This window comes from Paroedura picta, chromosome 1 (assembly GCF_049243985.1).
Source record: "Paroedura picta isolate Pp20150507F chromosome 1, Ppicta_v3.0, whole genome shotgun sequence".
NCBI classification, from domain to species: domain Eukaryota; kingdom Metazoa; phylum Chordata; class Lepidosauria; order Squamata; family Gekkonidae; genus Paroedura; species Paroedura picta.
The window spans coordinates 148002093-148027319 of NC_135369.1; the positions used below are offsets into that span (position 1 = coordinate 148002093).

General features: G+C 42.9%; 1 protein-coding gene across 1 annotated transcript in view; it reads left to right on the forward strand.

Moving 5' to 3' along the window:
* Window positions 1–25227, forward strand: part of LOC143822494 (protein eyes shut homolog) — a 672231-nt gene that overhangs the window by 481366 nt on the left and 165638 nt on the right. Inside the window, exon 23 of the mRNA XM_077307707.1 lies at window positions 18541–18702. Coding sequence (XP_077163822.1) covers window positions 18541–18702 — 162 coding nt within the window. The remainder of the gene's footprint in view (window positions 1–18540; window positions 18703–25227) is intronic.

Genomic DNA, 25227 nt, shown 5'->3' on the forward strand with positions numbered 1-25227 from the left:
TTGAAGAGTAACATTCTAGAATTATCTTTTTAGACTAGTCATAGCTGCACAAAGTCCCACACATCTAAAACAGCTGAATAAATGTGTAGAATAGCATTATTTAATTTCATGCTTTAGTAAAGATTTATGTTTCTCAGACGGTTCCCTCCCACTACAAATACCGAGTGTTTACTTGCTAATGAATTATCAGAAATAGTTGCAATTGGCTATTAGACAGGATATTATTAGTCTGCCGAGCTAAGAGAATTCACATTGAGATTGTGATTTTGAACCCCACATAAATTTCTCTTCGATTCCTACTGTTGGGTGACTTTGTTTCTGTTTGCCATAGCTAGGATGCTTGCTGGTGCCGGGTTGAATTTTTAATGAGAAACTCATTCCTTTACCCACAGGTACAATGCCGTTTGCTCAGTCTTGCTGTGCTCATATGGCATACTTTAATTTTAATAGTGCTGGGTAATTGTCAGGGCCAGCTCATTATGGACTCTTGTGACTCATTTTTGAGAAGTACATCTAGACGAGTAGTCTTCACTTTAGGTGGGTCACAGAGCCCCTCCTGCTGGGTTGTGACTACATATAGAACTGCCACTTGTTGCTACCTTTTGAAGGGACTTGTTAGCTAGAAGAAAAAGGTATTCTCTAAGCTCTCTTTGCATGCATGGTATAAAAGAGCAGTAGGGTAGTGGTGCTCTGGCTCTGTCCCTTGGCCTTTTCTTCACTACAGTACACATCCTGGTGGTTTGACTTGTGTTTCCCCTCCCCAGCTCTTTTGGTCAGATGTCCATGGTCTTGCCATTGACACTGGTGAGATCATCATTCTGCTTGCCGCTTTTCCTGTCATATGACTCTGATATCACATGCTCACTAGGTCCATGCTCACAGGTTCCAGGTCTGCAAAGAAAGAAGAATGCTAATGTAGATTGCATTTTTCCTTTTTCAGTGTTATGGCTCTCATTACCAGAAATAAATTATTCTTCTATAACTGACTTACATGCCTTATCTCTCTTTCTCATGCATTATAGAATCATTTTTAAAATTCAGTTCCGCACATTAAACAATCATAATTAATGATTTTATATATTTCTATGTACTTTATGTTTATCATACCATATCAATCAGGGCTACTTTCATACATTTTTGCTTATTTCACTGTGCTGGTGCTACAGTAGTCATTCATATTTGGATTGCTTTGTTCAGACAGGAAAATCCATCTGGTGTAGTGTAATGACAGTGCGATATCTAACAATGTGTGGATACAGCCCAGATTATTCTTTGCCTACCATATTCAGATGCTGTTGTTTTTATTTGAAAATGTGTTCCATCACTAGAGCATTCAACCATTAAATACCATAAGAGAGGGGATTATGATCTCCCATCTTTCATTCTGAACACTGACTTGTTCAGTGCATTTCTGTCCTTAGGGTTTGAGCTACACAGATACAGAAGAATTCTATAATAAACCATGTGCAAAAATTTCTCCAATCTATTTCCCCATTCTAGTTTTTTCCCCACTGTAGTTTTTCAGTTGGTAATATATTAAAATTGTGTTTGAATATAGATTTTTGAATATTAAAACATGGCCGCAACTTACAAGGTGGCCACCATTGAAGTGACGGTGGTCAAGCAGAGAAGAAAGGCATTCTTTGCAGAGCATCAGGGGTGGGGGATGCAGGGTGGTTGCAACCTGCAGCGGGGAGGAGAGGCATGAGCTTTTATAAGGCACCACATGAGCTGGGGCCAGCCTCTTCTTCCATGGCAGCTGAACTGAGAGCTTCCCTCCCACCTACCCTTGTTTTAGTGGTTTTATGAATGTGCTGGAAGACTTGCTGTTACCAAATTGAGTGTTCATTTGCTGTTATGCTGGTTGTTTATGCTTTGATAATTTGTCACAACTGGGGGGGGGCAATGGGAAGGAGCCTGTAAAAATGGTGGGGGAACATGGAAGGGGGAGTTGAAGTACTCCCCCAAAAAGATGCCTTATTGGAAAGGCTCAGTTTGGTGTGGGCCAACCCAGATGGGAAGGCCTCAGGACTGCACCAGTAGAGATGAAAGGGGATGTGCAGAAGGAAGTCTACGCCTCCTGAAGCATTCCCTGATTCTCTCTACTGGGGGGATGCCCAGCAGCAAGGGGACCCGTGGGGACCAGGATGGGATCCCCAGGGTGCTGCTGAGATTAGAGAATTGGGTTGGATGACCGAGAGAATTATGGTGTGGGCTCCATATCTCCTTGCTAGCCAACACATGGGTGTCAATAATGTTGTGGCCTGTTTGCCAAAAAATGGAATTGAATACGAGCCTTATTCCTAGCTCACATGCCGGCCAGCAAGTCAATTGTGTTTGGTATTCTGAGACTTCATTAGATAAAACTACCAATATGAAGTTGCTTAGAACTACTGTAATGCCTAAGAAGATTGTTTCTTTTATTTTGAAATAACCCAAACAGGCAGCTTTTGAAAGAATAAAAGTGAAGCCATTGTTGAGAAAATTGTTCTGATACACATTGAGCTACCAAGTTATACTCTGCTATGTCGCCTGCCCATTAGAATTCATATTGTTTTCCTGCCATTTCAGTAGAATATCAGGACAATGAAACTCTATTTGTTCTGGGGCTACTGACTGCAAGGAAAAACTGGAGTCCATAAACAAAGATAATATTATTTTCTTTCCAATTGTGCCAGTGAAGGATTGTTGAAAGCTAGAAAATGGAAAATATATTCTGTGGAGAAATGCATTTTATTTCAGCATTGGGTTTGGCAACTTCCCACATTCAGTTTTAAATAGTTATTTTGGCCCTGTGCAAAAGATAGACAGGAAGGGGGAAGTCAATTGCTTTCAAGTATCACTCAGGTGCCACCATCGAAGCTTTGAAAATGCTAATAGCCAACCTGTCCAGAGACAATGGAACAACTTACAACTTGACTAGAATCTGACACCTAGAAGGAACATAGAGATTTGGGGTGGGAGGATTCTTTGACCCACAAGTAGGTGGGGAAACAGAGGAGGCAAGGCCCAAACAGGTCCATCTTGTTATTCAAACTGGATCCGGAATATGGAAAGTTGACTTCGAACAAGTTCCAGAAAGAAACAACGTGAAACTTTTGTAGTTTCTGTATACCAGGGTGGATCTCAGTATTAGAGCTCCAAAATAAAATTGTTGAGAAAGTGAGAGTGATTGTAAACACAAATTATTATATTCAAAGTAAAATTATAATAAAAATGTAAAGAAGGCACTAGGCACCCGAGAACTAATTCCCTAAGTAACCACATTTGCACAAACACACTTCAACAAAAGGATACTCTTATAAAAGGTAGGAAGAAAGAAATTGGGAAATTTTAAGGAAGGACATATGGCCTGAAATTCTGTGCTTGAGTTCTGGGGCGATCTAGGGGCAAATGCAGCTGATGTCCAAGGAATGGAGCAAAGAGCAAGAAGAAAAGGCAAGGAGAAAAGGCCTGCGTAGTGCTGTAGTACAGTTCTTTACAGTACAGCAGGAAACCAGAACTCTCACAAGCAGAGATCTGGACCAGGGATCTGAGAAACAATTTGCTACGGTATGGCATCTACTTTTTAATGGACAGACGATACCCAGCTATGTGGGATTCAACCCATCCTGGCTTTGTACTGGGACAAGATAAAAAGTTTGAATCTCACTGGCTGATTTAAAGTTAACTGCAGTCAAACTTTGGTTGGGGAAAGAGAGATTGTGAGCCAAATCTGTACAAAGGACTTGGGTGAGACAACATGACTAACATACTTTAATTAGGCAGAAGGGGGGCAGATGTACATTGACATAAAAGTTTGGGTGAGAATGAAGTCTTATTGATAAATTGTTATCTGGCCTATCAAGCAGAACTCTGAGCTAGAAAAGACTGCACTTAATCAGATTCTAATACAAACACACTCCTCCTCCCTGAGATTTAATGGCTGTGCCCAGGTGCCTTTATGAGACTCCCCATGTTTCAGAACCATTTAAGTTGTAAAATGAGGTGTTTATAAAAACAACTAAGTCCAAAATACAAGGGAGACCCCACTAACCATGGAGGAGGAGATGGGGTCCTTACAATCATGACTAAATCTGGAGGAAGATACTCTCATACTTGGGCTCCATCATGATAGCTGCCATTCCTATGGTGTTTAAGACAATTGGCTGGCTTCCTGGACAAAGATTCAGATATAATGGGAATCTCTTAGAAAACTGTAACTTCTAAATTAAAGAGCCTGCCTTTACAATAAGATCAGCTGAGGCATGAACAGAATGAGGGACAGGGGTATTCAATGTTTCCACCTTTTCTTGTATACTTTGCTCAATTTATTGCTGCACAGAGAGTATGTGGATGGACTTTTGATTTGTAATAGAATGTTTACTAATTTGAATGCTAGTAATTGCTTTCCATACCACTGTTCAAACATGATGCTCAAAATGGTGCCATGGGAAGGGAAATGGTTAACTGCTGTTTCTCTGGGAGTGTGAAAATACAGTGAGGTGTTCCCATGGTGACCAATTGCTAGGTAGAAGGAGATGCGGCCACTAGAACAGCAATGCAAGAAGGAAAGTTTGGAACACAAGGCCTCTCAACAGGTAATTCCAAAAAAGGGAAGTTGGTAGCAGCATATCAAAGGAAAAGTGAAAGATGGAAACTCCACTATGATTTGGTAAGCTAGAAGAGTAGCAGATTCCCAAGCAAGGTCTTGAACAGTTACAGTTACGGAGTGCCCAGATGACTGAAAGGAGCACTGGTCACAGGTCATCGGGGCTATTCTGCCACATCTTCCTTTTTAAAAGGTTTTCCCCTTCATTCTAAAATAGGAGTATCACAGGGGATAATAAATTATCCTTATCTGAGACATTTGTTATAATGGTTCCACAATTTCCTAATTCTCTTTTTCTGTTTGTTTGGCTGGGCAGACCCTTTTCTTGTTCTGTCCATCCCACCCAGTTATTTGAATGCAATGTATTCTAACTTTGCCAGTTCTTTCTCTTTCCTTTCCTTCTTTCTTCTTTGGTATTTCTGATTGATTTACTTTAGGTAGTGTAAGGATGGTTTGAGTTTAGATAGCCCTTTCCTCCTATCTTCTGAAGAAGCTGAGCTATCTGGGTTTGGCATGGGGGCTTTGGAGAAAGGGAGGGTTGAGCAGTCACACTTTCATAACCATGGGGCTACAATTTTCATCAGGGGGCACATGAGCAAGCAAACACATAGGCAGGAATGCACTCACCACACAGGGGCTCACACCACTTGGCAGTTTGCAAAGGGAGCCCAGCATGGGTACTAAACTGGCCCCTCATTCCTCCCTCCCCCTGCCCTGTGTCAGGGACTGCTATAAGATTGTACACCTAACAGGGGGCTGGGGAAAGGAATGAGTGCAAAGTGAGTAGTGTTGGATTTAAGGAGTGTCCTCTGACTGGCTGAAAAAGTCAAGGAGGGGAGCTAATCTTTATGCTTTTGATTTAACTTTGGCTTTTGAGTGAAAGAGGGGGACTGCTTCAAAAGGACTTTCAAAGAACTTTCAAATAAGCCACAAATAAAGTGGCCAAGATACTAATTGAGGTCTGAAGTGAGCAAAAGTGACACAGAAGCCAAAAATAAAGCCAAATGTGGTATCTAGTAAACTCGACAGGAAAGCCGAACAGCTTCAAAAACCAATGAAAATGCACTGTGAAAACAGGGGAAACCATCAGTGCTAAAAAGGCCAATATTATATGCATAGTCAAGTACATATGTGATTGTACTTCAGCATGCACACACATACATACAGATTTCCAGTTATGGCTGGACATTCCTGGAGATTTGGGAGTAGTGCATGGAGAGACTGCAGTTTCAGGAGGGATGGATTCAATGCCACACAATCCATTCTCCAAAACTACCATTTCTTCCACGACTCCTGATCCACATGGTCTGAAAATCAGTTGTAATTCTTGGAGAACTCAAGTCCCTACCTTGAGCTTGGCAAGCCTAACACTAGAACCTTTTACTGTCTTGGACACAGCCCAAGCCTTTTAGGGGAAAGAACATAACTAAAGGAACAGGTAGATGATTTAGAATCTATAAGTATTCTATTGCTGCTTTTTACAAAGTCATTTTATACCCAAACATAAAATATGAAATGTTTTTGGAACTGAACTTTATTCCCCATTGTTTTCTTCCTAAAACAATATGAAGTCCCTTTAGAAACAGCTGGTACCCATGAACTGAACAGTAGACTGTTATAAGGATTTTAGAACAGATTTTGGATATTTTGAAAAAGGAGACATTAACAACACTGTAGTAATGTGGTACTAGTAAAGAAGAAGAAAAACATTTTAAAAGCTGAGTGTTTCAGTGGCAATGCTAGCTGTCTATACTTGTATTCTAGCAGCCATTATAATACTTATCTTGCTGCCTTACAAATCAGATTCATGAGTTCATAATAAAACTCTATATCTAACATCATGAAGCAGTGTAAAGAGACAAGGGAACCCAAATAGTTATTTCCGTTTTTTTATGTTAACATTAATTACAACTGAAATAAGATTATCCATTTCATTTTTGGATCGGATAAGCATTGAGGAACATGAAAGATAGAGGCAACCCTTGTTTGTTTTGTCTTCCAAATGAGACGAGAATGCATAAGCACATGAGCACATGCAGAGGCCTTGTATTGAATCAGACCCTTGGTCCATCAAAGTCAATATGGTCTACCCATTCTGTCAGGGATTCTTTCATATCACCTATTGCCAGATCCCTTTGACTGGAGGTGCCCGAAATTGAATCTCTTCTGCATGCCAAGCAGATGTTCTACCATTGGAATATGCAGGATCTGTAGTGTGCATGATTCAAACACATATGAAGAATATCCTACAAGAGGCATCAGAGGAGATGTGTATTTAGCAGAGTTTTTCCCCAAATAATCTCCAGTGTCCTGATTGGCTCATTTAGAATCTTCCTGCTTTTTTGAGCACACTTCCACCCTGCTTGCCTCCAGAATGAATGAACAGACTTAATGAACAACAAAGCAATTAGATCTCTCCCTTTTCTCTTTCTATATAAAATTGTTTCTCTTCTTAATACAACTATTTTATTATTTTAAGAAGCCTGATTCTCCATCCTCTTTGTATATTGAAACTTTGCCAACACCATGGCCCCTCCCCAATCATAACAGCCATATGTGTGTGTTCCCACACCGTTAATTTTTTTCTTGTGAAACCATGTCAAGCAAGACTTTGCATATTGGTGTGCTGTTTGAAGGCTTTAATATTGTACACTTCTACACAATCACTCCCCCATGCTACTACTAGCCCTGGAAGAGAGAAAGATGAGAGCATCCATTTTCCTTATTTTTCAGGTCAATAGCAGACAACTTCAATACATGAAAGAGCACAAAAGTAGGATGAAACCCCCTTCTGAAGGACCAGGTCTGGAGTCCCTGCAACAGGAGTTTTTCTCAGTGCAGCAATATCTTTTGATTATTCTGACTCCAGCAAGAGTACATTTCACTACTGCCTGTTCATGAGCATTTTCCATGACAGATATACAATAACATTCTGAAGGAAATTATATCTCTCTAGCAATTTCAGAGGACTTCTAAAACAAAACTCTTTGTAAGTACACTTAGCTCCTCAAGATTTTCAACATTTTTCCCCCTTGAGGGATCTTTCTAATTTTGGTTTTTATAGAATTAGTTATTTTTGCATTCTTTATATTGTTATCTGTCTTCATTCGCAGTTGTGTGGAAGAATGCATGACCCCAATCCCCTTGCAAGCTGCATATGGCTACAATTTAGCTATTTAAAAGTACTTTAAGAACTATATAGCATCTACTTGTGGGTAAAAGCCCGCAGGTCTGATTCTGCATCGGCGGAAAAGGCCGAGAGAGCTGTCTTATGGAAGTGAGGCTAATCCCTGCTTCCACATGATGCAGCCAGCAGGCAGGCCTCTTCCCAAACTTGCCATGGATCGGGCCCTCATTTGCCCCGGGCTAAGGGAATGCAGGAGAATCCATGTTCCCTTAGTCCGCTGCCGGGCCCGATGGGGCCTTGTCCCACAGCAGGCCATTTGGACAGGGAACCTCCACTCCTTCCAGGCCTGGCTCCTCCCCATCCTACGGTGGCCCCGGGGGGGGGGGCAAAAAGTGCCATGGTCAGCTTCATGGCGCTTTGCTGTACTATGGGGCGGACCAAGGCATTATTTAACTTTGCAGGAAGGTAGGACTACCTTCCTGCAAAATTTTAAAATGTCCTTCCCCACACGGAGGAACCTAACTGCTGCCATTGTATTTTCCAGGGAGGAAACATTTCAGTGGGGCACCAGGTGTCCTGCTGAAATGTGTCACCTGTGAAGACACATTTCAGTGCCAGAGCAGATGAAATGTTATCCTTGTGGGGACACAGAAAGTTGCAGAGCATAAAGCTCCCCAGTACTGCACCACCAGTGGCCTGGTGCAGCTGCTGCCATACAGAATGGCCTGAAATGGGATATGTGAAATGGAAGATGGCTGTTCTGATTATGACTATCAACTCTGGGTTGTTTAGTTCCTGGAGATTTGGGACTAGGGTTGACAATCTCCAAGTGGAACCAGGATATCCCCCAAGATTATAGCTCATCTCCAGACTACAGAGATCCATTCCCCTGAAGAAAATTGATGCTTTGGAGGGTAGACTTTATAGCATGGTATATCACTGAGATGGGATAGGAGTCAGTCAGTCAGATCTTTATTATGGTCATAGACCAGGATAAAGAGTCAAGATCTCAACCAGCTGGAAGCCGTGGTTGTAGCCTTCTGGTAAGAGGATAAATTTTCAGTTCCATGTGATATTTTTTATTTTGACTCCAAGCTATTTTTATTTCTTACTTGCAGAGTTCTTTATACAGGCCAGCTGGCCTGATTGTTTGCCAGAGACCATTTCTGGGCTTTTTTCTTGGCAAGCTGAGGTCCCTATCCTCCCTAGGGTCCATCCCCAAATCTCCAGAATTTTCCCAACCTGAATCTGGCAACTTTGCCCCCCCCCTCCCTTATCCCCCACCAGTGACCAGAGGGGACATGGCAACCCAACTTTGGGGTGGAACATGAGAAGGAACCTCAGCAAGGTATAATGTCATACAGTCCATCTTCCAAAGCTGCCATTTCCCCCAGGGAAACTGATTTCTGTATTTTGGATATCAGTTGTGATTCTGGGAGATCTCTAGGCCCCACATGAATTTTTACCAACCTGATCAATATTTCATTAGCACTTCTGTATTAGATACATTTGTTAAAATTCTTAGGGCAGAATGCAGAAATCCAGTTTACCGCTTTGAAATCCTTTAAATATGGAGCTGGTTCATAGGAGATTACTTTCAGTATGACTTGTTAAAATCTTGTATATAGAGGAAAATGTTATATAGTTGAATCACTAATGGGCTTTGTGCATAAATTCTCAAATAGTATTTTTTGTAGGACAAATCAAGTAAACTATTTGTAAATGTCATCTTGTAACCATAAACTTCCAAATAAGCAAAACACCCAAGAGGCTTGCATAGTTCAAGCAAACAGTACAGCATAATGATTTGATGAAGGCAGTTATGACTCTTGAAAGCTTATACCCAAAAATCTGACTATAACATAATTATTTATGTTGGGCAGCAAATCCTGACATTCTGGTCAGCACACCTTGCAGCTGTACATATGGGTTTCCCATTTAATCTAACAGAAGGGGCTAACACATATAAGCCCATGTTGTTTTCTGTTCCAAAAACAAATAGGAGCACAGAGGATGTTTTTGTGATTCTGCGTACCAGAATGGGAGTGGGGCAGTCTGAACCACTGATCCTTATTCACCAGTCTATCCCCCTCCATCATAGACGGAGTGAGTGGACCCTCTAAATCAATTTATTGGAGATTTGTAGAGGGCCTGGGGAATTGGTAGTACTCACATTTAAAAAACAAGCCAATACAATAGCACTGGGAATTGATATTCATGCTGAATCACACATCTAGAAATCCTGAAATGATTCCTGGACAAGACAAGCTATGAAATCACACAATAATGGGTCACAACAAAATTGCAGTTTTAGATGGGGATTGACTTCACAGGCAAAGCCAGAAAGGGCAAGAATGGAAGGTGGTCAAATAATAAAAGACATTGAAGGAGAATAATTGGTTATCCAGAACAAACCAGACATAGGGAAATTTAAGATATTTTGACCCTGATAATCTATCAGCTCATCTATAAGAACCTTTTTTCAATATGCCCTGTGTTAGGCACTGGTATGTTCTTGCAATGTTTTTGAAAGCTTTAGCAATCTGTTATCTTCTAAGCAAAAGCTGAAGAAATTGATTTGACTTGTCAGCTTCCTTCCAGAATGTAACAAATCTGACACAGACTTAATGGTCATGTTAAAGTTCAATAGATATAGATCATGATGCATTTTAATGCTATGCTCATTATAAAATCTGTTTGAAGCTTTTCCATTAGTGTTCTGTAAATAACTGTATATCTGTGTAAGGATACATGTCTGTATTCAGATCCAAATATAGCAAGATTTAAAGGAGGGATAAGTCAGTGGGCATGTTTAAAGAAAGAAAGTGCATCTTTCAAATGATACTGAGGGATTCTCAGTGGTTAAATAGTGCTTTACATAGCATATGAACACAGAATGATAGCAGTCTACTATGTATGTTAGCTTTACTTGCCCACATTTGCTTTATATGAGGGAATCTGATAATCATATTCAACTATTTGAAAGGCTGCCATATAGAGGATGGAGCAGATTTGTTCTCTCTTGCCCCAGAGGGATGGACCAGAACCAATGGGATGAAATTAATGCAAAAGAAATTCTGTCTAAACATCCGGAAGAAGTTCCTGACAGTTAGAGCAGTTTCTCAGTGGAACAGGCTTCCTCGGGAGGTGGTGGGTTCTCCATCTTTGGAAATTTTTAAACAGAGGTTGGATAGCCATCTGACAAAGAGGCTGATTCTCTGAAGGTTCAAGGGGGTGGCAGGTTACAGTGGATGAGCAATATGGATGTGAGTGTCCTGCATAGTGCAGAGGGTTGGACTAGATCAGTGGTCCCCAACCCCCGGTCCGGGGACCGGTACCGGTCCGTAGATCAGTCAGTACCGGGCCGTGACTCTTCCTCGTCCTTCTCCATGGCTGCTACCTCAGGAGCTGCCGTGCCACTCTGCTGCTGGCTCACTTTGTTGCTCTCCAGTGGCCACCAGGGTTGGGGCTCCCCCTCGGTGTGGCACTGCGCAGCTGCTGCTGCCAGTGCCCCCCAGCGGATGGCGGGAAGTCAGGGGCACCGGCGGGAAAGCAAGTGGAGCAGGGGCTCAGGCGGCGGCGGCGACATCCCTCAACAAAAGACTACCCCCCCCTCAGTAAAATTGTCAAGCACTGGACTAGATGACCCATGAGGTCCCTTTCAATTCTATTATTCTATGATTTTATGCTTGTGATTTTGTTTATCGTAGATTGTTTATCACCTAATTTCATAATTTTTGGTGGTGACTAACTAAACTAGCAGGTAAACTAGATGTGTCAGTTAAGACCAGAAAAGCAAGTACAATTCAATCTTAATATGCATTTTTATCTAATTGGTTTCAGCAGGATAAGCCACTAGGTTTGTACATTAACAGACTGTCAAAGTAATTTTTTTTTTGGGGGGGGGAAGTATGTCAGAGGTCACATTGCCAGTTCTCCTGCTGAGCCATTATTCCCGGCATCGTTCCTGGAACCCCTGAACAACTTCCCAATGAAATATACCTATGAGTTTTCCAGGTAGGTTGTGCACACAATAAACCAGACCTTTAAAATGAATTAAGGTTTATTAGATTTCTAAAAATATATTGACGATGCAAGACAAGTCTCATCAGGTTAATAACAAAAAAATAATAAAGCTATCTTTTCCAATATACTTCATACCTATATCAAGCATAATAACTCACTTCCATCATGAAAACATTTTATCCATTACAGCCAATCATAACAGTGCAGCATAGCTTAGCATAATAACAGCATAACAGTGCAGCATAGCTTAGCTTGGAAATAGTTTAATATGAAGATAGCGTAACTCTTACTAATCCATAGTTCTCAATTATAGGTCTTTGCTCCTAGGGTCAGGTGATCTCTCTCAATGAATTAAAGACCTTCTCAGGAATCTTTTAGACAATATTTTTCTACTCTTCATTTCCTATCTCATTACACAACGATGCACAGGTTTAAAAGAACTGCAAAAAAAACAAGTGTAAGGGGAAACCATAAATGTGAACAATGAGTTTCATAGTTTACAAACATGCTGTTGTCACAACAAAGTTTATTAAAGAGAATGTACACTTTGAAATGGACTTAACAACCTCAGTAATTGTAGAACCAAGAATTTAATATATTTATTCAAGTACCCTTGTTCCAAATGGTACGCAGAAAAAACAAGCCATCAGATCCACTTGAGCATAAATCAAGTCAAGAATCAGAAATGAAATCATAGAAGCTCTGATTACAAAACATTTCATAAATGCTGGACACAGTGAAGAAGATTTCCAATTCCTGGTCATTAGAGTGGTGAAGTAGATGATCCAGCAATAGAACGTAGAACAAATTCTGCGAGAAAAGAGAGTTATTTCCTTCATACAGAAGCTGATTTTAGGATGAATTAATTCTAATTTAGAAATGGGTTGTTTTATAGGATAGCCTTTGGAAATAAATCTTTAATATGCGTTAAGATTTTAAAAGGCTGTAAGTAGCTTCAAAATTGGTATATGCAGCTTTGTCAATAAAAGTCACTTCACTAGCCTGTATGGTTTGACAAAACTCAACCTTGCAAGCATGCATACTATAATATAGAGAATTTGGTCATATTGACAAGTATGGTTTCAGTAGTTTATAATAATGTCACAAATAGCTTGTTTTAAGAGATTTCAAGGTTTATAACTAGGAAAAAAGCCCATTAAAAAAAATTGGCCATGGAAGGCTAGGGAGTGAGGCACGGAGAGCAGAGCAGGGCCCCACCCTGGGCGCGGTGGCCGGGAGGCTGGCAACCATGCAAAGGAGACCCAGGGAGGGGCAAAAAAAGTGGAGGGCAGGAGAGTGGTTGTGGGTGAGTCTTGGTGAGCATCTAGGAGTTTTTAGGCACGGCAGCCTGGGGAATGTTGACCTGCCCAGTGGTGCTGGAGACGGCAGGAAGGCGGGAGAAAGCATTGGAGAATGGAGGAGGGGAGGGAGGGAGCGGGTGGTCACAGGGTAGTGTTCTCTGCCACAGCGCCTGGAAGTGTGGTCGTTTTCCAGCCTTCCCTGCCCCCTATGCGTCGTAGCGACGGCAACGGAACAAGAGCAGCACTCGCGAGGTGCCGCTGGCATGTCAGAGTCTTCAGGTGGGGCCCGTCTGTTGGGTGGGCAGGACCTTCCTCGCGGTCTGTATTGGGAACCATGTTTGTCACGGGTGCCCAGTGGGTGGGCGCACAGCGTGCGAGGTGGAGACTTATCCAGAGCTGCAGAGATGGCAGTTTCCGTGCGGGACGTGAAGGTGTTTGGCGAGGCAGAGGTGGCAGGCTTGGCTCAGGTGGCCGCAGCAAGAAGGTCAGAAGAGGGTCCGCCCTTTGTAGGCAGGATAGCAGCGATGCAGTGCCCCCCCCCCCGGGGCACACAGCTCTGCAGCTGGTGGGCGCCCCTCACACGGTGCTGGCAGGTGAGCTGGGGACATGCGAGAGGGCCATGGCGGAGGGCTCAGTTCCTGGGCGGGGTGGCTTAAAGGCTGGCCGCACAGGACAGTGACCTGCGGAGCCAGCGCGGGGGAACAGCAGTAAGCAGCGAAGTGGCATTCTCGGTGGGCAGGAACCTTCTGGGCATGAGTCTGGATAATTGGCTGGGGCTTGGTTCCTGGAGGCGGGCGCTCCAGGGGCCAGCCCAATCCGGACGTGCCCAGCTTTGCTGGACGCATCCGGATTGGCCCGCTGCTCGTGGAGATGGGAGTGCAGAGGCCGACCCAATCTGGACATGCCCAGCTACACTGAGTGCATCCAGATTGGTCCGTTGTAGTGTGGGCCAGACAGCACCCGGTCAGCAGGCTGCTGACCTGGACAGCTGGCTGCTGACCTGGACAGGACCGCCCAGATGGCTGTTTGGCAAATATATAGAGGAACTGTGGTAAGGATTCCAGATGACTTTTGGAGCCATTTGAGGGGGAGGCAGTTTGACTGTGAAGAGTTCTGGTGGTAGTTGGGAGGCTGTAAGACACTTTGGTGTGCATGGTCTCCTAGCAAAGTCTCCCAGCACAGCCATCTGCTGGCAACTAACAGAGTATACTTACCATTATTGTCACCATGTCTATGTGACATCCAAGATACCATCACTCTGTGTCCTAGATAGGGATGGGCTTTTAGCGCTAGGCTGGGTCTGAAACCACTGGACAGCCCTCTGAGAAGGAGGAGATTTGGAGAGACGGCCTTGGTGAATAATTTTATTATTGTTGTATTAACTATATTCTGTAGTTAGAGTATGAAAGGGGAGTTGGGGAGGGGGTTGTACAGTGTAGATGTAGATAGACTAGGTAAGATTGTCAGGACACAGGAGGGAGGGAAGAATGACTGGTGGGAGAGATGAAAGAGGAGGGAACCAAAGGTAGCTGGGGATCCCAATTCTGATAGGACAAGTGAGGTATTACAGTAGGAGAAGGCTGGGAAATATAGAGGTCCAGCAGGTCTATGACTTGTTTGTGGCTGGGGGACATACAGATATGTTCACAATCCTTCTAATCTCCATCCTATTCCTAGGAATGCTGGAGTGGAGGCTAAGGTGGCACTAACACTGTGAAGTTGTACATTGTCAGAAGCATGACAACAAATCCTCAACACTCCATGATTATTTTGCAAAGCATAAGATTGACCTGGCATGCTTGACTGAGACCTGGTCAGAGTCTGCATTTACTTTGTTTATTCCATTGTCAATCCTGTTGAATTCAGATCGATTTGAACTCGGGTCTTCCTCTTCACCCCCCCTCCCCACTGAAGGAGAAAAGTGTTCTGCGCGTAGTTAGGGTAGTTCAGAAGGGGGGGCAAGCCTCTTTCTTTCTTTTCTTGAAGCGGGGGGAGAGGAGTCAAGCAGGGAGCCCCTTTCTGGGGGGTGGGGGTGGGAGAGGATCGAAGAAGGCAGAGGAGGGAGTAAAAATCCAAGACCGACAGAAGTTGAGAGAAATTAGGGGCTTTTCCTTTAAGGCAAGCTTGTCGCATGACCAACTTTGGCCAATCAGGTATTCTTTACCACGGAGCAAAGCCCAGATTCAAAACAGCCTGCTTTTTCAATTCGAGTATTGAGCATTAAAAGCACTCTAAGATATCGCACAATAAAGGTAGGGTCACTCCAGATCAATCGTTCTTGTTGCAGAAGGAAAATTTAAATTGCCCAAAATCAAAACAGAAATCCTATTCTGTATAGACGGCAGGGACTGAATCAACCTGGGATTGGAATAAAAGCTCCATACAATTTATACCCTGGATGTGTAATGGTGAGACAATCACCTTGAAAGTTCTTGTGTCACCTGGGTTTTCAGTCTTCTATCAGTCCCAGGCCATTAATAGGGGGGAGGGGTGACTATCCTGTTTTGGGATTCCTATATTTTCAGGGATCTCCCTACCTTGTCGATCCCAAGGGTGAAATGTGTTGGCCTGAGGTGGAATTCAGCCAAGAACTTGGCCATCTGGCTAGTGTACCATCTGCCAAACACTGCCAGCTGCCCTGTCAAGTCTGCTGGAGGCGGCAGCCGTCTGGATGTTGCAGTTCCCTAGGCTTTTAGCCAAAGTCATCCTGCATGTAGAGGTTCAGGGAATCAAATCCAGATCACTACATTAGAAGTCGCTGCTCATAACCACTACACCAAGCTGTATACATTGCCATTGCCTTCAAAGATATAGCTAGAGCACAGGCAGAAGTAGCTCTTGCAGGAGGATGCTGTAAGTCTTTTTTGACTTGTTCATTGACTGTTAGGGGATTGTTTTCCTTTAAATATAGACCTTCTCACTAATGGCTTCTCAGAGCAATTAAAGGAGAGAGACACTCAAGTATTTCCTACTTCGAGAGGTGATTGTGTGGTTAACAAGCTTTGCAATTTGAGAAGGGAGGAATGTGTTTGTCTTCTGTGTTCTCTCTCTCTGTATAGAGAGGAGTGCTATGTAGCTCTCCCCCCCCCCAATCCCCATCCCAAGCAGCTCTTTCCTCTGGGGGAACTGATTTCTGTAGTCTGGAGAGGAGCTTTCATTCTGGGGGTTCTCCAGGTCCCTCCTGGAGGCTGGCATTCCTCAACAGTGGCAGGGATGCTAGCCTTCAGCTAGGACTTGGAGATCCCACTTCCGGGGTTTCTCAATGGTAAAAAAGGTGATAAAAGCTGACATAGAGGCAGTAATTGAAAAACCCTTTGTAAGTTCTTTGCCAACCAATGTTTTTATGTGTGATTATAACATACAACTGCTTTTGATTTACTTTTATTTATTTTTATTTATTTATGATTGGATTTCTATCCTGCCACTTCTCATAAAGACTTATGGCGTTAAAAGATAAAGCCCTTAATAATTGTACCTCTTAATAGCAGCAGCAAGATTGGTATAAAACAAGCCTCTCATCCCCTTCCCAGAGCCACCCCCCTGATGGGATGCAGAGGTGTAAGTGCCAGGGACCTGATATCATGGAAGGGCTCAGCTGATCTTAAGCTTGCACACTAGAGTTTCCCAAAGACTTAACAGAAGAGCTCCATCTTGCAGTCCATGTGGAATTGTCCTCACCTGTGAAGATGGAAAAATGCCATGCAGGCTACTCTTGTGACCTGGGCCTCCATGAAGAACATACAAACTGGAAGGTTTTCAGTTCTTCAAGCAAATTTCGCTATCAATTGAATTATTCATTGAAGGAAGAAACTGACAAGCAAAAGAGTCTTTCCTCCCAAGTAGCCCTGATCTCTGTTGCCTGGAAATGACCTGCAATTACAGCAAATCCCCAGGGCCCAACTGGAGACTGGCACCCTGCAACCTCTCTGGGGCACAGTGCCACAGAGCTCACCCTTCCCAAGCAAGCCCTTTCTTCTCCAGGAGCCTTGAGATGAGTTGTCATTGCAGTGTCTTCTCTCCCAAACAACCATTTTCTCCTGGGGAACTGATCTCTATACTTTGCAGGTGACCTCCAATTCCAGGAGATTTCCAGGCCACACCTGAAAGTTGCTGACCCTTGGATCTGGAATGTTCCTTGAGGTTTGGAGGCAGGGCCGCTGGAGTCCAGGGGTGGGCAGGAGCTTTTGTTTTGTAGGCAGCCCCCAGGAAGGGGGCATCCTAGTGCCCAGTCTTTCCCTGGGTGCTACGGGCTTTGCTTCTAGTATTTACTTCATGAAGAAATTTTTGCAATTGGCATTCTGGTCTTCTGGGGAAGTTTTATTTGCATGATGCAACTATGAAAAATGCTTTCTTCAAAGAAGTTCTGGTTCTGAATATAATAATGTTTACTCAGTTCTCTGCTGACTTTTAAATGGAGCTGTCAACCATGTTTCTAATCTTTCTGTTTAATTCATTAAAGTATATGATATAGTTAATCACATTGATAGGCGATACATGGCAAGTAAGTCTGGATTTTATTTTATAATTCTAATAATTATATTTCTATGGAATGACAAATAGTGCTGTACCTCTGAGTCTGCTTTTCAATAATGGTGTTCTCTTTCCTTATAGCAGTTATACAGTTTTTGACTACCTCACCCCACCATTACAATGTATGCAGAATATATGCTAATTTATCTTTATGGAAGCTCTCAAGGGTCATTACCAAGGCATAGTGAAATATACTGAGGGCATTAATAATGATTGTAATAAAACTGGCTTTCAAAAGCATTAAGAACAACATAATGATGCCTGCAAAGCTGCAAATATCTTGGTGAAAGGATGAATGTGCATTAAATGGAGTTTCATTTTGGTAACATTCATTTTTGACTCAGATGAGTGTATAAAACAAGTTAATTTACCATTTGCAAATAACTAGTTAAAGATTTAATCATGAAAAGTGCATTTACTTTGAATGTGTTATTACTGCCAAACTTGCACCTTTGCAAATTGAATTGCTTTTTGCTGGAAGGTTCTTGGAAATTACAGAATGGATAGAATACTGACCCTGCTGTTGTACAAGGTGATACTTAGGATTAAGCAGGGGGGAAAGGGGGAGGAGACACTGTGTATTAATAAAATAAAATTAATTAAAATAATTAAAAATCTCAAAAAAGGCCAGGAAAGAATTAGTGACTTTAGGATTGCATAGTCAATATGTTTGGTCAGTTAGGTGTCAGAATCGCTGGAGGATTAACTCATTAAACATGTGAACTTTTAAACCAGATTCTTGCTACGTTTTAGTATTTGTTTTTAAACATCTTGTCTTTCAGGCAAAGGTTTTCAAAGTCACAAAAACATTTCAATTAATAAAACACTAGTTCACAATAATTACTATAGATTCAGCAGTATGAGAATAATCCAAGCTTATTCATGAGCAGAGTGGGGAAAAAACAGATTATGAATCATTTCCCCTGGTGATTCTTATATCTATCCTTTGTCTATGTTTGTTTCAGATACAACACTTTTTTTCCCATCATTCAGTGAAAACTCGTATTTAGAACTCCCATCTGTAACATCTCTGTTTGGAGCTAGTTTTGCATCAGGGCAAGAATTGCATAGAATGATGATCTACTTGACAGTGAAGACAACAGCTTCAAAAGGCACACTCCTTTATGGTAAGGAAGGATAATTCATTGTTTTTCTAAAGCTCTTCTGGTATAGAAATTGCTGTAGAGTTTTGATCTCATTTTCGTTTATAGTTCAGCAACAAACAGTATCTTTTATGGTGTTGTAATATCACTGTTGAGGGGGAAGTTTGGAACTAGATCTATAATGAAATTAATAGGTGAAGAAAATACATTTCAAAATAGTGGTAAGGGCATCATCTATTTATATGGGACACCCAAGTCGATAGTTTCTCTTCTATGGCACTAGAATAAGTCTGTTTGTCTCAGCCCAACCCTGGAAACGTGATTTTTTCATTTAAAAAATAGTATTTGTTCTAAGATTTATTTATAGTCCCCAACAGTAGGGCAATGTGGGAAGCAATACTGTAAATGAACATAATGAAACAACAATTGGATAGCCATCTTAACATTTTGAATTCTTTTGAATGCTGCTTGTTCAAAGCCTTTCAACTACTTGCTATCATTTTGTTCATAGTTCTTTATGTGTATATTTGCTTCTGTGATGTACTTTTACATGTGTGCTTCCTTTCAATGAAGTGTAGCATCTACAGAATGAAAGCAAAATTTGTTGTAAACCCACTCCAGAAGCAATGATTGCCCTGTGGAAATTAGATACAGGGTTAGTGGGCAACAGGGTAATAGCAGTAGGTATCATGAAGTAATAATGTAAATACAATCACTTGACCAAAAAAGAAGAAGGGAAACTTCTCTGATGTCCATGAAAAGAAGAAAGGACAAAAGTCATGATTAGAATATAACCACTCCCTTCATAGTGGGACAAATTCAGAAAATTTCATAGAATCACAGAATCATAGAACCATAAAGTTGGAAGGGATCTCCATGATCATCCAGTCCAACCTCCTGCAGAATTCAGGACATTCACAACTACCTGCCCACCACAATGACCTGAATTCCATGCCCAGATGATGCCTCTTCAAAATCAGAATCTCTGGCCAGCCTGGCCTGGAGAAAATTGGCCTCCTGACCCCAAAGTGGCAATTGGCATTTCCCTGGGCATGCAAGAAAGGGCCAAGTACTGACACAATCCCTTCTCCAGACCCACTTACAATCTGCCTAAGTTCACAGAATCAGTCTTTCTGTCAGATAGCTATCTAGCTTCTGCTTAAAAATTTCAGTAGTCCAATATCCATCAACACCCATTTGGAGGGGTGAGTGTGCCTATCCATTTTAAGACAGAAATTTCAGCAAATAGCTGCCGCGGTTTAACCATTGACGCTGCGGGGGCACCCAGGCGGCGCGCCCCAGTGACGTTGGCAGCCCCTGTCACGTGGCGGGGGCGAAAAGGGGCAGAGTGCTGGCCTATAAAAGGCTGCGTGCATGTGTGGGCCCCATTCCTCACGCTGCCCTGTTCCGGACAGTTACCCTCCCACCCTCCCTTGTGTTATATTGTTGCAGCCATGCGGGATGCCTGGTTTGGCAGGGAGACCCGTTTGCATACGGGAATCCCTGAGGCAGGGGGTCCCCGTAAAGGGACTGGCCGGTAACCGGGCGCGGACTACCCGGCTGGGAGGCCAGGGGCCCAGGAGGCCAGGGGGTTGGGGGATCCAATGGAGGCGGATGCCCATTGGATCCCGACCGGTTGCTTCCCGTGTTGTTGCCGTGGCAAAAAGCAGCCCACCCACCCGGCTGGGAGTGAGGCATGGAGCTGGAGAGCCACGGTACAAGTTTGTTCAGCCGGACGGCTGTCGGGGGGTCAGGCTTCCCTTACTAGCATCAGGCCAACCCTCAGTTTGAGGGTGTTTCTGTTAATAAACGGCTGCGGCCAAAATTTTATGCGATAAAACTGGGGTAGCATCATTACTAGAGTAGTGGCCACCTGCAAGTCACTCAGTTTCACTTCCTACTGCTTCAAAACTTGAGGGAACAAAATGAATGGTCAGCCATTCAAACCTAGCAGGCAGACCTTCCTAGCTGTTAGGTTTAAATGGCTCTAGAGAGAGATTGTTGGTCCGACGAAGATGCAAGCTGAGAGAAGAACTGATAATGGTTCTTTAGGTTTAAATGGCTGGCAGGCATTTCAACAGTCCATTTTACTTCTTTCCCATTCTAGGTAGGGAGAAGTGAAATGGACTAGCCCAGAGCAGCCAGTTTGTTTCAGGGCTTTAAGTTTTGTTCTTTTCGGGGGATTGGTTCAGAAACACCCTGAACCAAACTGGAATTTTCTGGTTTTAGCCCATTCCTAATTATGAATCCACTAATATATCCATGGAAATTTGGGGGGGGGGGGGAGTAGGATAAGCTGCTTTTGTTTTTTATGTAAAGTAACAGTTTAGGAGGAGTAAAAGTTTACAGGAGCATGAAAGAAGAAAATTCTTAGAGAATATATTTTAGTACCATCATTAGAAGAATGCAGGCTGTGTATATTTTGTTCTCTGTTGATTGATGACAGCATATTAAAGACTGATATCTTCGATTCTCAGAAATGTAAATGGAGTATAAATGTTTACTTACTCAAGTTCATCATAGGATGTTAGTCTGCACTGTGGTCTGGATTTAGCTGCAATTTTTCACGTGCTGTGATTTCTTGTCCATTGTATCAGTAGATCAGTGGACCATCCTATTACTGAGCCCCTAATTCTCTTGTGAACAGTTACTTGATATCTGGTTATTCTAGGTGCAGAGGTTCCTTTAAGCTGCTCAGCCTGCAGCTCCTCTGGAGAGTAAGTATTTCCCCTAAATGTAGTCTAACAGCTGTAAGTGATCCAGCGATTCTATATTTAAGCTTCTGGGACAACTGAGCAGCACCAACAAAGAGGTTAAAAATATAATAAACCAAGTGGTGATTTCACAAACAAGCTGTTAAAGATTATTCCCCTAAAGTAGAAAAACTCACTTTCCTATATGGCTTGGTTCAAAGGCATGCTTATATAGGATCTTGATGGATATTGTATGGGGCAAGTCTTGTGATTGGAGTTAACACATGTAAATGTGTTGTGTACACATGTACAGAACACATTTCTAGGAATAACAAACATCCAAAATCTTGATTGTTTCTGAGCTTTTTCATTTAGTTCTTCATATTTTTTATGTCACTTCAGTTGTAAGAATGTTTTCTGGTATCAATTTATGACTGGAAGAGCATACCATGTAGAAGAGCCCTTAGGCACTAATAGCCTGTTCCAGCACAGGTTTGCTTGGAAGTCAATTTCACAAAGTTTAATATTTTTCATTTTGTTTGTTTTACTAATTATCAAAATAGTACAATTTTATTTATTTATTATCTTTAAAGCCCATTCCTAAGAACAGACCTTGAAAGGGTCTCCTCCCCTGGCCCCTGGCCAAGCAACGTAAAGTGGCTTTGGGCCGCAGCTCGCAGCCACGTCAAGTGGGGTGGGCGGGGCTTGGCAGCTCATTAGCAGGGCCGGGACAGAGCTCCTTAGCAGGCAGTCAGCAGGCTGTGTGGCCCTCTTTAGCAGGCCCTGCTTAACACGCCAATAGGCCCTCGTAATCAGGCCATGCTTAGCAGGCCGACAGGCCCTCGTAAGCAGGCCCAACCTAACAGGCCAAGAGGCTCTCATTAGCAGGCCCTCCACCATGACCCTTTGCCCAGGGCCCCTTACCTGCTGCTGGCTCCAGGCACTGAGGTGTCTGAGAGCAAGGAGGATAGAGTCCAGAGACAGAGGGCAGGAGTTTCAGGGGCAGGGCCAATCAGGGCAAAGCTTGCTGCACCCTATTGGCCCTATTCTATCTTGGATAGCTGGACACATCCCACCTCCTAGGCTGTTTCACAAATATATAGAGGAACAACAATGGATAAGGATGAAAGATGTATTAGTCCCAACACTGGTCCCAAATGTATAAAGTATAAAATAAAATGAAAACATTTAAACATAGAATTAAAAGGTATCCCCTGTGCAAGCACCGAGTCATGTCTGACCCTTGGGGTGACGCCCTCTAGCGTTTTCATGGCAGACTCAATATGGGGTGGTTTGCCAGTGCCTTCCCCAGTCATTACCGTTTACCCCCCAGCAAGCTGGGTACTCATTTTACCGACCTCGGAAGGATGGAAGGCTGAGTCAACCTTGAGCCGGCTGCTGGGATCGAACTCCCAACCTCATGGGCAGACAGCTCCAGACAGCATATCGCTGCCTTACCACTCTGCGCCACAAGAGGCTCAAAATTGCATAATAAAATGGCACAGTATGGCGAAAAAATGAAATCCCATAACAGGCCAACAAAGCAATAAAGTCAACATAATAGCAGTAGAGCAGTCCCCTACTAACCATGACATCATTGTGTTCCCTGTTACCTATTTTATAGTGCTATGCAGCTCCTTGTGCAATAGAGTTAGCCCACTAACATTATTTTTTTCAACCCTTTCTTTAAAAATCACTAAAAGGACATAAAACTGGAAGCTCTTTTCTGGCCAGAAAAAGAAACTGAAATTTTATTATGTTAATTGGCATAATTATTATATTTTAGTGTTAGGCTGTGGTAGTACTAGTCACTCATTTGGGGAATTAAAAGCAGTGTCAAGGCTGACCTTGCCTTGGTGTGGCAACATAACCAACTTTACTTGGGTTTGGTCTCAGTAACTCCCTGAGTAAAACACACCACAGAACAAGATACAGCTTCATTGAAGAAATTTATGAAAAAGCGTTTAAAAAAAAGGCATATAGTGCAGTGGCAGTGTAAATGCACAAAAATAACAATGCTATCTATATTACTTACTTAGGGTCTAAAGCAGTATATTTAGTTCTTATAGCATATAGTTCTATAGCATATTACAAATACCTTCTGGTAGTAAGGAGAGAATTGCTGGTCTGACCTGCTTAACCAATTGCTAGGTAGTAGCCATAGAATTTTCTAGCATTAGAATGAACCCCCCTCCCCCCTACCAGATTCACATCTGAACTGTGGGGGATAATTAACAGGCCTGAGTAGATGACCTTGAAGAGTAACATCAAGGGGGTAACACCTGCAGAGAATTAGAAAACAGTAAAACTTTATAATGGCATCTCTCTTGACAAGCAGAAATCATCACTTTGACTAAAAAGGTTGAGGAAAAAGTTGAGAAAGAAAACGGGGGGGGGGGCAAAGGCAATGAGGCTAAAAGTAGGAGATGGTGGACTGTGAATCAAGGGAGGAAAAGGTTACCCAAGATAAAAAATGGAGGTTAATAAAAGGAGGGATCCTGAAAAAAACTGTAGGCATCATCAGGAAAGAACATATTCGAAGGAAGGAAACATCTGTGGTAAGGACAGAGTAGCAAAGCGGCTGGGACTGACTGCAGCCGCCCTTGGTGAAGTGGCCAGAGATTACATCAGTGAGCAGGAACCACTGGAGCACACATGGCCCTGCCGCGTGCATGGGAGGCAGAGCGCAGGTGCCTATATAATAAGGTGACCAGATTGTTCCAGGCCCATTCCACACCAGGATCAATGTGGCAAATTGATTACGGAAAGAAAAAATGGAATTTAAAATAGTGGAATTCGGAGTAACGCATACCTGCCTTTGTAGTGGAATCCAGTTGCGTTTCAATGATTTCCCACAGGTTTCCGGTCTCGCCAAAAATCGCTAGAAAGGAAGCGATTTCATCCGTGCTTTGTCCCGCCCCTGGCCGTCAATCAAATGAGCAGCCAATGGGCGGTTGTTACCATGCTCCGGAAAAGCCCCTTTCCCTTTAAGAACAGGTTTTTTTAAAAAAAGAAAAACACATGTTGCAACGAATATGCCTTGATTCCTCCTAACATAGAGACCCATCTAGCTGGCAGCTGGCGTGTGACCTGCCGTTTCTTCGTTACCACGTTCCCCCGAGTAAAAAAAAAAATCCCCCCCTTGCACAGGGGCTATTTTTGGCCGAAAATAAAGGGAACTTGCAAATAGGGCTGTGTTGTGCTTGGTGACTTGAGGGGAGCTTTGAAGCAGCTCTGTGGAGGGACTGCAGCCTGAGAAGCCTCGCTGGGTGAATGAAGGCTCGCTGGCTCGTTGCTCTCCGCTTGCTCCAAGAAAAAAAAATGGTGATCGCTTCGCCGGAAGTTCAGAGGAGAGAGCCAGGGGGAGGGACTTTGCTGAAACCGCAACAATGGTAACGCACAGAACTTTTTTGAAACTGTTGCAGATTGTTTGCAAGAGTGTAGCGCTTTCCAGAGGGTCAATCCACTTTTTGGGATTTCCCTGGAAGCGCTACAACGAAGCGCTTTTAGCGGGACTGTTTCAGGAGTGTTGCAGATTGTGTAGGAAGTCGTGTATAACTGCATATTAGTAGCAATTACAATTTGCCACACTCCTGCTACATTAAACTTGTGCGGAATGGACCCCAGTTTTGGAGGGACATCTGGGGGCACTTGGCAAATTGTACTTATGTTGAAATTAAAAACTATATTACAATACTATTTTTGCGTTCTATGAAAATTGTTGCTTCCATATAGACTAAATTTTAATCAAGAACTCCTCCCCCCCCCCGGTCAATGGTGTCCCGCTTTACCAATGTTAAAATCCGTTCACCTTACTATATAAGCACCTCATCCGCTTTGTGACTCCACAGCCTGA